This window comes from Mytilus galloprovincialis, chromosome 3 (assembly GCF_965363235.1).
Source record: "Mytilus galloprovincialis chromosome 3, xbMytGall1.hap1.1, whole genome shotgun sequence".
Classification (NCBI taxonomy): Eukaryota; Metazoa; Mollusca; class Bivalvia; order Mytilida; family Mytilidae; genus Mytilus; species Mytilus galloprovincialis.
The window spans coordinates 9,502,928-9,518,676 of NC_134840.1; the positions used below are offsets into that span (position 1 = coordinate 9,502,928).

Below are 15,749 nucleotides of genomic sequence, written 5' to 3' on the forward strand. Positions count from 1 at the left end.
AAATATGACAGACATGAATTAACGACAACCACTGTAATACATGCTCCTAACTTGGGGACAGACACATAAAGAAGTTTCGGATTTAATATATTTGTGAGCGCTCAACCATGCCAGATTGGTTATGGATTTCGAACAGCGGTATACTACTATTGCCTTTATTTTAGCTGATACCATATGCTACTCTCGTCAGATTGATAATGATGATAAACTGCAATGCAGGTTGTATGTAGGGAGTGAGAACAATACATTATACACTCTTCATTACATTTACTTTCGTTTTCTTTATCTGAAACCTTTTTCTTCAACAAAAGACGGGTAATTTTCTATCTATCAATTCTATGAATTAAATGACATTTGTCATTCAAAACTTTTATTTGTAATGCGTCATTTTCTGACATTTTGCTGGAAATTTTAAAATTAAGAAACCCGAAGTAATTGATCATAAACTGTTATCAATGAAGGTGGACCGGATGTTGACCTGCCAGTAAAACGAATTGTCAATTTTTAGGGTATGATTTACACCTATCAGAATATCAGAATGTCACAAATAAGGATGGTTATAATAGTCATAAAGTGATAATAGGAATAGACGAGAGGCGATAATGAATAAATCTTTGTGGGTGATAAATTAAAAACATAAAAACTATATGTGGGTGATATATTTAAATTATACAAGATACATGTGGGTGATAAATATTTAAGGGGTACTAGCTACGAGATATATAAAAAATCTAAAGTTTGAATTTTTTCTGTTCAATCAATAATGAAAGTGAAATAGTGAAATAAAAATTCGCTTTTTGCAGCCAAAAAGGTTCAATTTTGTCAAATTACGCTAAGAAACATTGATAATTAGTTATTCACTTGCAAGAGAATGAGTCGACCTCTTTAAATCCGTATTCATGTGAATTTCAATTTAACCCCTAGCTACAGATTGACAACGCATGCATTGTACGTGTACTGGTTATTTAAAGAAAAAGAATGTCAACAATGAAAGTGAAACTACGGTTAAATCATTTGATTACTAATGCGATGCACATAAAATCATTTTTATACGGTGAAAAACAATGAGAAACGTCTATTTTTAATCTATAAAATAAAATCAAACAGACCTATAAAAATCCAATTGCACGTGTTGGTTTAATCTATTCATATCTTTATTTATGTTTAAATCGCTTATATGGTCATCTGAGGTCAAATCGATAGTTAATTAGATGACGTCTGGACTAAAATACACACGAAACGAACCTATATATTATCTACCCCATGCTCTGTAAACTGTTTATTCTAGACTTTTGATAGTTTGGATAAATGTTTTTCATTGTTATAAATTAAATATGAGATTTTGAGTCAAATCAGTGACCATGAATTTGACAGCTAGTGCCCCTTTAAAAACCACACAAACTGGGTAATTTTTAAAACCCTATACGTCGGCGTGATGTGTTTTTTAAAAACAATATAAAATTTGTTTACACATCGTTTATATTAATTGATTGATTGATGTTTAACGTCACTTTTTGCACTTTTTCATGCTGGTTAGTTTTTATTACTGGAGGAAGCTGTGGTACTCACGATAAACTTAAAATCCCAGTAAATTAAGATTATAGTCTATCGCACTTGTCACGTGCGGGATTAAGAACTCACAACCTCGATGTTGACAAGTTAGTTTATACAGCAGTTCAACTACTTTTACCACCCAGCCACCGAGTCCCGTTTTCGTTTACATAAAATAAAGTTAAGCTACAGTAAGGGTACAGAAACTTTAACTATCTTTGTTTTCTGTATTTCTTCATACTTATTTATAAGCTAGGCCATCGTTTCACAAAGAATTGTACTACAATCTTACCTTGTTTTGGTCAGAAAATTTAAGGTTTTTTACTAACCTTTGGGTTTGGATTTTTGTTATTACTTTTTAATTCGGGCTTAAATTAATAACATTAGTATAGAAATGAACTGTACCTTTTTAAATTATTTTAAAAAATAGTATATGTGGACTGTTTTGTTAAGAAACACAGCAATGATCTACTATACAGTCATGTTAAACGCATTTTACGAATATTGTTTAAAAAAAATGAAAGAACAGTCTCAATAAGAATGCTTTAGTATATTTACAGAGTCACCTAAAACCAAATGAATTGGTAGATTTTATAAAAATGTACAATTTGAAAAATAATTGAAGTTTGTCTAGTAATTGTTGTATACGTTGTGCGAACATAGATACTGTAGTCAGCTTTTGGAAGTGATAGGGTTTACTGAGAGAAGACAGTCCGCCATCTTTGTGACTCAATCGACATTGGTGATTTTTATGCAGAGAACCTTTTTTTAATTTAACGACTGTGTTGTTGTTAAAATCCGAAACTTCATTATCCTACTATGGTCATAGCTACTTCTGAAATTTGATTTAATATCAATATCATACCTTTTAACGTTGGCATATGAGCGGAAGGTTTGAATAGCTATGAAGCAAGGTTCAACCCCCCCATTTTTTCTAAAAATGTCCTGTACCAAATCAAGAATATGGCAGTCGTTATCAGATAGTTCGGAACTTCCTTTCTATATATGTTGGACTTCAGTCTTCCTGTTGTTCCTCTGTTTGCCTTTTACAGTTGATGTGTTTGCCTCGGTTTTAGTTGTAGCCCGGACTTGTTTTCACTCAATCGATTTATGACTTTTGAATAGTGCATGGTGTACTTGTACTGTTGGTTTATTTATAAACCGAGTTGCTTACCATTTTTTACCCCAATCTGTAATATCCCATCTTTTCTGAGTTTAACTCATTCAAAATGACCGCATCGTGTTTGATATAAACTAAATATAGATGTTGTTTGAGAAGAAATTAGGCTGAACAAAATGAAGACATGGGATAAGTGGTCATTAAACGAAATACGAAGGAGTGTTTAATGCTCTTCAACTTTGTACTTGTTTGGCTTTATAAATATTTTGATATGAGCGTCACTGGTGAGTCTTATGTAGACGAAACGCGCGTCTGGCGTACTAAATTATAATCCTGGTACCTTTGATAACTATTTACACCACTGGGTCGATGCCACTGCTGATGGACGTTTCGTCCCCGAGGGTATCACCAGCCCAGTAGTCAACACTTCGGTGTTGACATGAATATCAATAATGTGGTCATTTTTATAAATTTCCTGTTTACAAAACTTTGAATTTTTCGAAAAACTTAGGATTTTCTTATCCCAGGCATAGATTACCTTAGCCGTATTTGGCACAACTTTTTGGAATTTTGGATCCTCTATGCTCTTCAATTTTGTACGTGTTTGGCTTTATAAATATTTTGATGTGAGCGTCACTGATGAGTCTTATGTAGACGAAACGCGCGTCTGGGTGACTGATGAGTCTTATGTAGACGAAACGCGCGTCTGCCATACTAAATTATAATCCTGGTACCTTTGATAACTATTTACACCACTGGATCGATGTCACTGCTTGTGGATGTTTCGTCCCTAAAGGTATCACCAGCCCAGTAGTCAACACTTCGGTGTTGACATGAATATCAATAATGTGGTCATTTTTATAAATTTCCTGTTTAAAAAACTTTGAATTTTTCGAAAAACTAAGGATTTTTTTATCCCAGGCATAGATTACCTTAGCCGTATTTGGCACAACTTTTTGGAATTTTAGATCCTCTATGCTCTTCAACTTTGAACTTGTTTGGCTTTATAAATATTTTGATATGAGCGTCACTGATGAGTCTTATGTAGACAAAACGCGCGTCTGGCGTACTGAATTATAATTCTGGTACCTTTGATAACTATAATCAATATCAAATTTACAGAATTAACTGTTTTTGAATTCTTTCAGGATTAAAATTGAATTTTGTATTTTGATTCCAACGAGGCTGAATTTGGTTTGGTATTAAAGAAAGCTAGCTATACAATCTTATTGAAGAAACTAGCTATTAAATTAACAATTTGTATGGCGAAATATTCCAACTGCACCTGTATATGGGGTTATATCTCCATAAAATACAATGTTCCAGGGGTTGGGTTATTCATTTTTTTTTTAAAAAGAAGTTTGCTTTTAACAATAAATTGACTGATACAAGTGTTCACTTAAAAAAACATTTACGAATCTCATTATGATTTCATTGACCGTTATAGAATATCAATATCACATATGCTCAGGGAAATTTGACACTCATACTTGGAAGTGAAATAACAAGCATATCAAACTATGAGGAAAATTCTAAAGAGAAAGCCCCTAACCAAATGGCAAAATGAAAAGATCATACACATCAGACGTATTACAACTGTCATGTTCCTGACTTGGTACAGACATCTTCTTATGAAGCTAATAGTGTATTAAGCTACTATTAGGAATATGTAGCACTTGTTTTATCAACAATATCTCCATTCTTTAATCGTGTGTGACGTTATTGAAAGCATCATCACTAGGTGCCAATTGTGGAGCACGATCTGCTTATCTTTCTGGAAAACATGAGATAACTAACCGTTTATTGGTTTTGTGTTACTCAATCTTTTACTAGCTTTTTGGTGTTGTGCTATTATGAGTGGCTTTTATATGACTTATGAAGTATAAAATTAATGTCATTATCTTACCGCCTATACATTTCTAGGAATATGATTGGTTAAACGCGTCCACGTGGAGACGGTGTATATTTGATATTAGGTTAGTAGGGAGGCGGGGCTTATTTCATACACGGTTAGTAATGGAGTTACGTCCCTTTATATTCCATATTAGGTAAGAAGGGAGGCGGGGCTTATTTCATACACGGTTAGTAGTGGTGTTGCGTCCCTTTATAAAAACAAAACGGTACTGAGAAAAAAACTTAAAGGTTTCAACAGACGAAGAAATTGATGATTAAGATTGAAATGAATTCATAAACACATTTAAACCTATTAAGTTGTTATTGATGGCATCTGTTTTTATAGGATCAATGAAAGTAGTTTCTAAAAGCTAACAGTATTGAAGACTAGGATGGCTCATTTTGATAGGTCACTAGTCTAAATTTCACACTTAATATAGTCGGTAAGATAAATTCGTTTCATAGTGTGCTAGTGACCTAATACGGTATATATGGGGTCAGTAAATTCCATATTGGGAATCGAGCTTCGTTCTCACCCCATATGGAATTTACTGACCCCATATATACCGTATTAGGTCACTAGCACACTATGTTACTAATAATATTCGTTGACTCACGTATACATCACACTTAATTTACTTTTATTACAACAATAGCTGCTAAAATATATTTTAAATTAATTTCTCATCTATCTTCACATAGAAATTGTAAAAATGTAATTAATTTCATCCAGGAGGAAAAATCGACAACAACAAAAATGCAAATGGTTATTCGTGTTGAACTAGATTTTACAACTTTGGTAAAATAATGTTATTTTATCTTGTTATGTTTTTGAAAACAACAGTGCCGTAGGATTAGTAATTCAGTCATATTATTTTGTGAGTTCAAAGCGACACAAAGAGCAATACCAAATAAAAACAATCGATACAAAGTAATGCAAAGACGATGAAGGCATTGCCTATCCAATGCTTGCCGGCAAAACCAAAGAGTACATAATACATGTTTGTAAACTTTTGAACTCCCACTAACATTTCAACGAATGTAATTTTTATAGTTCTAGGTAGATTTTCGATCAACTTAATTTTACATTGGCAGAATCGTTAAAAAGATTATGCAGTTTTTGGTTATTATCTTGAAAATTATAATAGATAGTAAATGATTCAGACAATTTTGATCGTATTGACCTTTTTGCAGAAATGACTTTTCTTAACAATTTTGCTGTTTTCAGTTTATCTCGATCTATTATAATAGTCAAGATAATGACAAAATACTGCAAAATAATCGTAAAATTACCAATTCAGGGGTAGCAACCCAACAACAGGTTGTCTGATGCGTGTGAATATTTCAGGGGAAAAGTTCTTGACCTGATAAACATGTTGACTCTATGTAAGATTTGCTCTTATTGCTTTAGTTTCAGTGATATACGCCAAAAACTCCATTTTACCCCATGTTCTATCTTAGCCATGGCGGCCATCTTGGTTGATGGGCGGGATAATTGAATACATTTTTTAAACTAGATATTCTAAGGATGATTTAACATTTTGGTTTTATATGGCCACTTAATTTTTTGTAAAAATAAACGGACTACAACGACGGACGTCAAGTGATGAGAAAAACTCACTTGGCCCTTATGCAAAAATATATTTACTGCTATTTCATTACGTGAGTAAAACTCATTTTATTTCATTCATCACGTTACATTGATAACTAAATTATTATCTGTCAATATATAAATTTTAGAAACGGTAATGCCTACGTAATTACTGCTCAACGTTAATCGTATTAAATACTCGGACCATACGAGTACATACGCATATGGTCATGACCATATGCGTATATACTCATATGGTCCGGAGCAGCAACATTACTTATTGATAAACTTATAATTTTTCTGTTGTTAAACAATCATTGTCGATGGTTTGTTTGGTGATGAATATCAGTTAAAAAATTCATACACGATTGAAGATATTGATCAGTACAAAGGTTAAGACATCTGTATAGGAAGAGGTAATATTGTCAACCATTGCTTGTACAATTTACACATTGAAAAAAATTTGCCACAATTAAATTGTTTGGAATTGATATTTTTCAGTCATTAAAAATTTAGTTTCATTTCTCTTCACCTGATAAAAATTTTCATCATCTAAGGTTGAAATTATAAAATATTACACTAGATTTTCTAGTTTGCGTTGGTTAAGATTAAAAAAAATGGAATCCTTTTGGCGTGGCTCGGTGTTATTGTTGCACTGTTTTCATACTTTTCTTTCATTTTTGCTGATGTGCAATTTTGTTGACACAATGTTGACTATTTTTTGTTTTGTTCACATTGTTGTCAACATTATCGAATTTTATGAGACTGTCAAGTGAGAGGTGAAGATAGATATAAAGCCAGGTTTAAATTCACCAGTTTTACATAAGGAAATGTATGTACCAAATCAGGAATATGACATTTGTTTTCCCTTCATTTAAAGTGTTAAGACTTGATTTTGCCATTTGATAATGGACTTTCTCTAATTCTTACTCGATTTATCCTTTTCCTGACCTGTTGATTATTTTTATTTAAAAAACGTGTGGTTCGTTTGATCTCAGTTGTTCATTGGTTAAAACTCGATTATGACGTCAAATTTTCTTGCTTTCCTCTGAAATTTCTATTGTGACGTCATGAAAAAGACAACCATGTCTGATGACGTCCCATAGAAAGAACACATCTTTTGCGGACTGTTCGAAAAGAAGGATGAAGATTGTCTGCATACCTTCTAAAATCATTAGAGAAACAGATTCCACCACCAAATCTCGTGCAATACAATATTTATCCACTCTCGACAGTTAAATTTTAAATATTTAAAACGCTCGGCGAGCCTCGCGTTTTAATTATGAAAATTTAACTGTCTCGAGTGGATAAATATCGTATTGCACTCGATGCAGTGGTAGAATCTATATTTCTCATTTAAACTTTCCGTGGAGTTCGGTATTTTTGTTATTTTACTTTATGCTATAGTTTGGCCAACCATGACAAATTCCATAACCAGCTTATAAAATGGTGATGTAGAATAAGAGAATGGATATCTTATGTGTGTTATTAACTCCAACTCCTACAATTTACAACACAGATTCCAAAAACTTCACAAAAATATTGTAGACATATTGAGATTGTGGGTCAGCTATAATGGAACAGTTTAAAGACTCCCCCTCCCCATTCGTCAATTCTTAATGAAATTCAATTGAGTAATTTATTTGCAAATTGTGCCATACAGTACTGGTACTCATTTTGTTAATCAACATTTATTGCAAATATGTACGCAAATCCTTGAAATTTCACAAAATGATTGCACATATATTACAGCTGTGCATATGCAATTATTGAATTGTATTTAACCTACATCTTTGAAACTTCACAAGAAGTTTGCAAATGATAGTGAATTGCACTTTTCATTGTGGAGTTGTTAATTTTTGTTAATTTTTTTCTCTCCAGTTTCCCCATTTTACATTTCCATATAATAAAATGATCAGTAGAGACCATTCTTTGTCTTTTAAGGAATATTTTGACATATTGGTAATTCTGGATATTTTACACTTTAGTTCACTTTCTTTTAAGATTTGCATATGTTCATAATAACTGCCTTCATCTGTAAAGACTGTATTTTAGAAACAGTTCATCACATGTTCAAAAAGAGGGACGAAAGATACCAGAGGGAGAGTCAAACTCATAGAGAGAAAATAACTTGACAACGCCATGGCTAAAAATAAAAAGACAACCAGACAAATAATAGTACAGAAGACACAACATAGAAAACTAAAGACTAAGCAACTTCTGCCTACTACATCAATCTATTCAACTATTTCTTTTAATGAGTATAATATTTTTTGTGGTAGGTCAAATATGATTTCCATGTTTACAAGATAATGGTACATGAAATAATGCAAGAAAAAGTTTGAATTTGAGGATACATTTTATGTCATCACTTATATTAAAGACAGGCTTTAGATACCAAAGGGATATTAATAAGTCATTCTAACCATGGCAAAAATCTATATAACTCACACTTTATACATGTATCCCTTTATTATGGGTATTAAAACTTAACCTTATAACATGATAACAATTAATCTGAAAGACATGGACACTTTTTTTTAATCAATTTTCTAACATCATGTCTTACAAGCTTGGACATAAAATAGTTACAATAAAATAAATACAGAGAAATCAACATTTATGGCAATAAAACAAATTATCATAAGTTTATGAAAGTCTGTTAATATTCAAATTCAGCAATCTAAAAAAGTATCTATACATTATGACTATCGTACATTCCATGTGATCCACACTTTCACTTTAAAAGCTTGACAGGTATGACAGTAGAGACATTGAAATTAGTCTCCAAGTCTTTATAATCATCACCATATAAAGTTAGAAGTAAAAAAACATCTCCTGATCACATCATCAAAATTTCAATTACTTTGTTTCATATCAGGATTCTTAAACAGAATCGCAAATATAGATAGGAAATTCAGAAAAGTAAAACATTTATGGTGTAATTCTTGAATTTTGCATCAAAGTTAGTGAATGTAGATTCTAATCACATCATTTGTATTCAGTATAAAAATATGGAGATGTGATCTTGGTATGCCTTAAATCACGTATTGTAATCTCTTTCAATTTGTCTCTATATCAACAATTGTGATAAAAAAGCAAAGCATGTCTCTCAATTAGAAGTTTCTACAACTTCATGAGCAGGCTATATATATATGGAACTATAAATCAAGTCATAAAAATGTAAAACATACATGTATAGTATAAACTTGAAGCATGTCTTTGGCAAATTGTTTTTAAATTGTATCCTAGAATATAAAAATTTTGAATAGTTTTTTTGCACCTGAAAAAACATCTAGGTGAATAAAACCTTATAATAATGCCATAGAAAGTATTTGTGATGGGATAAGGTTACAAAATAAATGCATCATGCAAACTGTATTCTTCAAATTACTACTGGAAAACACTGGCGTATAACTATTATTCTCTGATTGTCTAATAATAATACATAAAATATAATGTTTTGGCACTGGATGTCTATTTAACTAATTGAATAATTACTACATTTATCAAAATTTATCTTTTCTGGAGTCCTTTGTACAAACATGTATTGTGGATTCATTCCACAAAAATTGGTATTCCACAAAAATTGGTATTCCACAAAAATAAAGGAATCCACAGTATACATGTTAACGTGCAAACTTAAATGAATTTCATAACCAATTAAAGTATTTGCAAAAATTCTTAAAGAATAAAATTTAAATTTAAACTTTCATTAATTAAAGAATCTTTTCTTTAATTAAAAATGTTTTAGCATCTTTAAATCCTTGATTATAATATTGCACTAATACTTTATTTGATGGTGGAATCATAGCATGACTGAAGCGTATGAGATTGTTCTTGTTCACTTGGAATCCCTGATTGTTAACACTGACGTACCATTCTTTACCAAGTTTATCATTTGGTGATATGTCTTGACGACCACAAAAAGGGGACACTTGAATTGTTCTTTCATTTTTAAACACGACCATATTGTCTGTTATTCCTCCATCCATATATTTCTGTCCGTCTATTTTGACTGGAAGTCTACTGGCATAGAGAGGTATATGACTACTGGCAAGTAAGCACTAAAACAAATAAACTAACAATTATAATCATGCCTTAAAAACTATGTTTCACTGTTCAAGCTAATGGTCAGTCTGTTTGCAGCTGCACTTTATAGTTTAACTGAGTTCATTTTAAGCACAACTTTTTCTTGTGACTGCATAGAACTGGATGAAACTTAAATCTGTTTCAGATTTTCTATTAACAGAATCATAATGTGGTCAAAAGTACCAGTAGGTCAATTTGAACAAATGCACATGTCATAATAATGTCACTACTTAAAAAAACAAAATACACAACTTAAACCAATAAATAAAAGGTAGTTAAATGATGAAAAAGGTAAACAAAACTTTTATTTTACCTGTCTAACATTTACATTTTATTATGTTGATCAAAATTAAAGGCCATTCAAAAACAGAAATTTAAAAATAAAAAATAGCTGTTACAAAGTACGGCATGGTGACTTATTTCATTTGACGTGTGCTTAGACTGAATATTACCCCACATCTCTTTTTATATTTTATGTATAACTTACCTTTATTAGATGTTCTCTTGATGGATACTGATGAACAAGAACATTTTCCCTGGTTCTTGTATTAGTTAATGATATGTATAACTTTCCTGAAGCTTTTTGATGTGCATCTTCAGGTAACATTGTATTTAAAAATGTTTTTATAGAGTCCAATAAATTATAACCTGGTGTCAGAGCTCCTAAGGGTTTAGACTTCACTTCTTTGGCTAATCCATAGGTAAAGTTTTTACATTCCTGCAATTAGTCAAATAAGCATTTTTAAAAGTTTCTCAGAAAAAATGAATGAAATATAAAAATGAAATCCATATTTGATTGGTTAAAAACAATTCACTTGGAATGAGTATAGAAGTAAGTTTATAGTATATGGATTAAAGCAAATGTATATATACACCCATAAAACAGAAACACAATGACACTAACAACAATAGTCTGGGATCCCTGAAAAAGGAGCATCTGTCTACTCAATGTTTTTGTGACTTCTAGTTTTCCATCCTTCTATAATGGAATCACATGTACACATGCCAAGAGACTGTATTTATCTAATTCATCCTTTAAACTTCTCCGCCAGAAAAGTTAATCAATAATTGAGATTTGAAAACAGTTTTTTTTTCATCAAAGTGTACCGATTGTAATCTTGATGTTACTTCTTTTAGTTGTTTTAACTTGAATTATAACTAGTACCAGAATATCATACCAAAGAGTAGATAAGCTGTCGAATTATATACGCTGGAATCAAAAGTTGATAATGTGAAAATAGTCTATTCAAAGAAATCTAAAACTATTTTAACCAATCTAATTTTTGCATTTATTAGCTCCTCAACATTCAAGTGCCTCTCTTTTTGAGCAAGTACAAGATTTGACCCTTAATTGCATTCATAAAATAATTTTCCATACAAATGGCACCAGTAAAATAATTCTCGGTAATAGTAATACATTTAAATACAACTTAAATTAAAAATATAATGATTTACTACCTCTTATAGTCTGTAGAAACTTTGTCTTAAAAAAAACTAACATCAAATTAAACATACCTCTATTTTACTATCATCGATTACCAGGACAGAAGCAACCAATGCTCCAGCACTAGCTCCTGCTACTTTCTGTATGCTGGATAGAAATGATGCACCATGCTGTTTGAGACATGCAGCTACTCCCAAGTGATAAATACCCAGGAATCCACATCCACATAAAGATAAATTCATCTCTTTTTCATAGTTACTGTAAAACATAGAAAATTTATACATGTATAATGGTGATATTACCAATGTTATTTCAACTGATTGGGCAGAGCATCCTTTTTAATTTGCATAAGGACAGTCTATTTGAAGATGTGTTAGATAAGGATGATTACCGTTATAATTACTAGTGATTTCTAATCACCTATCAGCATGATCAGTGTCATAAAAAAAAAAATTACACGACACTTCATTGATGAGTTTATCTATAGATCTATGGACTCGTTTATGATGAGAGAATGAGTTAAACCTGCCCAGTCAAGTGAATAAAATCAAAGAATCCAAATAGATTCATTTGTCTTCATAGTTACTGTTAAACAAAGAAAATTCATAAATGTATAATAGAGATACACATGAGTGATAAATATCAAGGAATTTATATCCACATAAGGATTAGAGTTAGGAATCCCCTTGAAAATTATAATTAATTTGTCAGAATAATCAAGCAGAATGCTAACATTCATTTTTTTATCATAAATCTGCTCTTGAGTTATATGCAAATTAAGAAAGAATTTGGAAGCACACAGTGACACTTCAACTTATGTAGAGACATGTTGTAAAATTTGGTATATATCATGCAAAGAATCATGTGTAGATTAATAAATGCAAAAATATTTAAATCTATTTTGTGTTTACATTGTGTCCTAGATAAAATTTATTTGTTCATGTATCTTGTACATGTAATTGTCAATACATGTATGTCCTTTAATTGAGTTGTCATTTCAATTGATATTTTATAGTGTATCTTTCTATGTTTTGGCGTGACATTATTTTTTGCAGGTTGTTTGTGTGGTTCACAGGTGTTTCTTGTTTCTCGTTTTTTATCTAGATTAGTAATAAACTGTCTTTATCTGTTCCCTTGACCAGAGAATCTGCCTTGCTTGAAATATTGACGTCACACAACAATCACTTTTCCATTGCGGCGTCAGATATTTTGTATTATGATGTCAAAAATTTACAGTAGTTTAGTTTAAACATATTTTATTTGCTGAATTAAAGCAAAATGGATTAGACACAAGTAAATCATACTTATGAAGTCTTCTCCATTATGAGAATAAAAATTTACAGTAACCTTTGTGATGTCCAGTAATGTCAGACAAATAGGGATAAGGTGTATTGTTGAACCTTTGTACATACTACTTGATTTGAAGTCATGATTTGCGACTTATTGACTCACTTTCATATACGGCTGGGACAACTATAGTAATAGTAATTGTAAAATAGTTCCAGCATGTGGTAACATGAATTTTGTCATCAATACACCTTATCGCTATTTGTACACCATTACTGGACATCAAACAGGTTCCAGTAAAACTTTGACGTCACGGTACAAAATATTTGACGCGACAATGGAAAAGTGGTTGATGTTTGACACTAATAGTTCAAGAGGTACAGATTCTTGGGTCAGCCGTGAATAGCAGTAAGGTGTTCCATTCCATATTTTTACTGTTTTTGCTTAAAATACTGTTAAAAATATATATTAAACAAATCTTACATGGGTGCCGAATTGACTATATCAAGTGCCGATTAAACCAAGTGCCAATTTAACTAGATGCCGATTTGACTATACCGGGTGCCGAATTGACCAGGTGCCGATTTAACCAAGTGCCGATTTGACTAGAATTCGTATATTTGCATACTATGGTACACATGCGTTACTGATTCTCCTCTTAGTCCTTTAAATTATCTTATGAAACTTAGCAACCAGGTCATTTCTAATAAAAATGCCATGCATATCTAATTATTAAGTGGAGAGGAGGGGAGTAGGTTGTATCACTCGGCTAGCGAAAAATTATGCCAGGGTAATAATAGTCGGCATAAACTCTAATGAGCTTTTCATCGACATTGGTAAGGTACAATGTAGATATGAACACACATAACTTACCTTTTTTTGTTCAGTTAGGTACAGTGTGTGTGTTTTATGTCTATGTGTGTGGTTTATGTCTAGAACTACAGATGTTTACCTTTTAAAAAAATATTTGTTGTGTTTCGGGAACTTAGATTTATCTCCCCTTGATGTCGGATGCGGAGTAGTTATGTGATTTGTTCCGGATTTTTTTAATGATGCGTGTGTGTTACCTTTCAAAAATGTTATCCTCTGTTTCTTCCATTTTATGATTTTACATCTAAATTCATTATCCCATTTACAAATTTTCCTAACTATGTCTTTTGTCTCGATCTGCTATTATCTTTTGAGATGTTTTTAAAATAATGTAGTTGACTGTAATTGTTAATGTTAGTGTTGGTATTTTTTTAAGTGCTTGGTGATAAAATCACGTGACTGGCTAATCCCGGAGACTTGTGAGACTTAGATTGTTAGTATACTGAACATTACACCTGAGTTTAGCTGTTTCAGATGAAACAAACAATTGGATTTTCCTTGTTGTGCGATGTTAAAGCCTAAATTGTAACGAATATAACTTATTATATAAATCAAAGCGCTGAAAGCGTTGAAGGCAGTTAACCAAAAACCAGGCAAACGTAATTATGTGCAGTGGCGGATCCAGAAATTTTCATAAGTGGGGGCCCACTGCCTGCCTAACAGGGGACCTGCTCCAGTCATGCTTCAGTGATTCCCTATATAATCAACCAAATTTTTTCTCAAAAATGGAAAAGGGGGTGGGGGTGGGGGCACTGAAAAACCCTCTAAATCCGCCTCTGATGTGGCATTAAACATTCATATATTGTACATTTATGTTTATCTAATGAATTAATTATTAAGGCAAATAATTTATATGTTATCAAGGTTTCAATAGCAATGAATATATAAATGTATATTTTTTATGGTGAGTCTGCAGTGGTACAAGTTCGCAATGATTGTAGTTGTTCTAGCAGGTAGTTAACGTTGGTTTTAGTTGACTGTTAGTAGTACGTGTTGACTTAGTACAACCATGTTATAGTATGAATGGACTGGTTTCCCTGTAAAGAAAACTGAGTATGTGTTCTATAGTACAATAGTTATGCAACACAAATCAGACAAATGTTCACTACTACAAGGATCAAAGGTGAGGTCTGACTGACCTGCCCATAGTAAATGTAAATGATTTGTTATATTGTCCCATACATGAATATATATGGTTTAGGGGTGGGGATCTCGAGGGGTTTTCAAGTTCTCAAACAGGAAGGGCTAGGGTGACCCCAGGGACTTCCCCTATATTTCATTTGACTTGTTATATTGTTCCATACATGAATATATATGGTTTAGGGGTGGGGATATCGAGGGTTTTCAAGTTCTCAAACAGGAAGGGATAGGATGACCCCAGGGACTTCCCTTATATTTCATTTGATTTGTTATATTGTCCCATACATGAATATATATGGTTTAGGGGTGGGGATCTCGACCGTTTTCCAAGTTCTCAAACAGGAGGGGGTAGGGGGACTCCCCCTATATTTCATTTAATTAGTTATATTGACCCATACATGAATATATATTGTTAAGGGTGGGGATCTCGACCGTTTCGTAAGTTCCCAAACAGGAGGGGTTGGGTCACCCCATGGACTCCCCTTATATTTCATTTGATTAGTTATATATATATAGTCCCATACATGAATGTATATGGTTGAGAGGTGGGGATCTCATCCGTTTCAAAGTTATCAAACAGGAAGGGGTAGAGTGGCCCAAAGGACGCCACCTATATATCATATGATTTGCCTACATTCAGGTAGTTATTTGTGAAAATAAAGTAAGAATCTTCCAGCTTCTTTAACTGACCCTTCAAAATTGAGAAAAAAAATACCCCTTCAAAATTGCAGTAATATGTTTACAGTTTAAAAGCATCTTAC

At 32.2% G+C, this 15,749-nt stretch overlaps 1 protein-coding gene across 5 annotated transcripts in view; it reads right to left on the minus strand.

Annotated features, from left to right (window-relative positions):
- Positions 1–8,608: 8,608 nt before the first annotated feature.
- The window catches only part of LOC143067151 (patatin-like phospholipase domain-containing protein 4), a 30,499-nt gene continuing 23,358 nt past the window's right edge, over positions 8,609–15,749 (minus strand). For 2 of the 5 annotated variants that reach the window (XM_076240204.1, XM_076240208.1), the window contains exons 2-4: positions 11,763–11,949; positions 10,735–10,965; positions 8,609–10,222 (exon numbers count right to left, since the gene is read on the minus strand). In XM_076240204.1, the coding sequence (XP_076096319.1) occupies positions 9,875–10,222; positions 10,735–10,965; positions 11,763–11,949 (766 nt within the window). In that variant the 3' untranslated portion in view covers positions 8,609–9,874. Of the gene's footprint in view, positions 10,223–10,734; positions 10,966–11,762; positions 11,950–13,851; positions 14,026–14,045; positions 14,218–15,749 lie in introns of those variants that run through there. The other 3 variants (XM_076240205.1, XM_076240207.1, XM_076240206.1) reach the window with 3 other exon arrangements.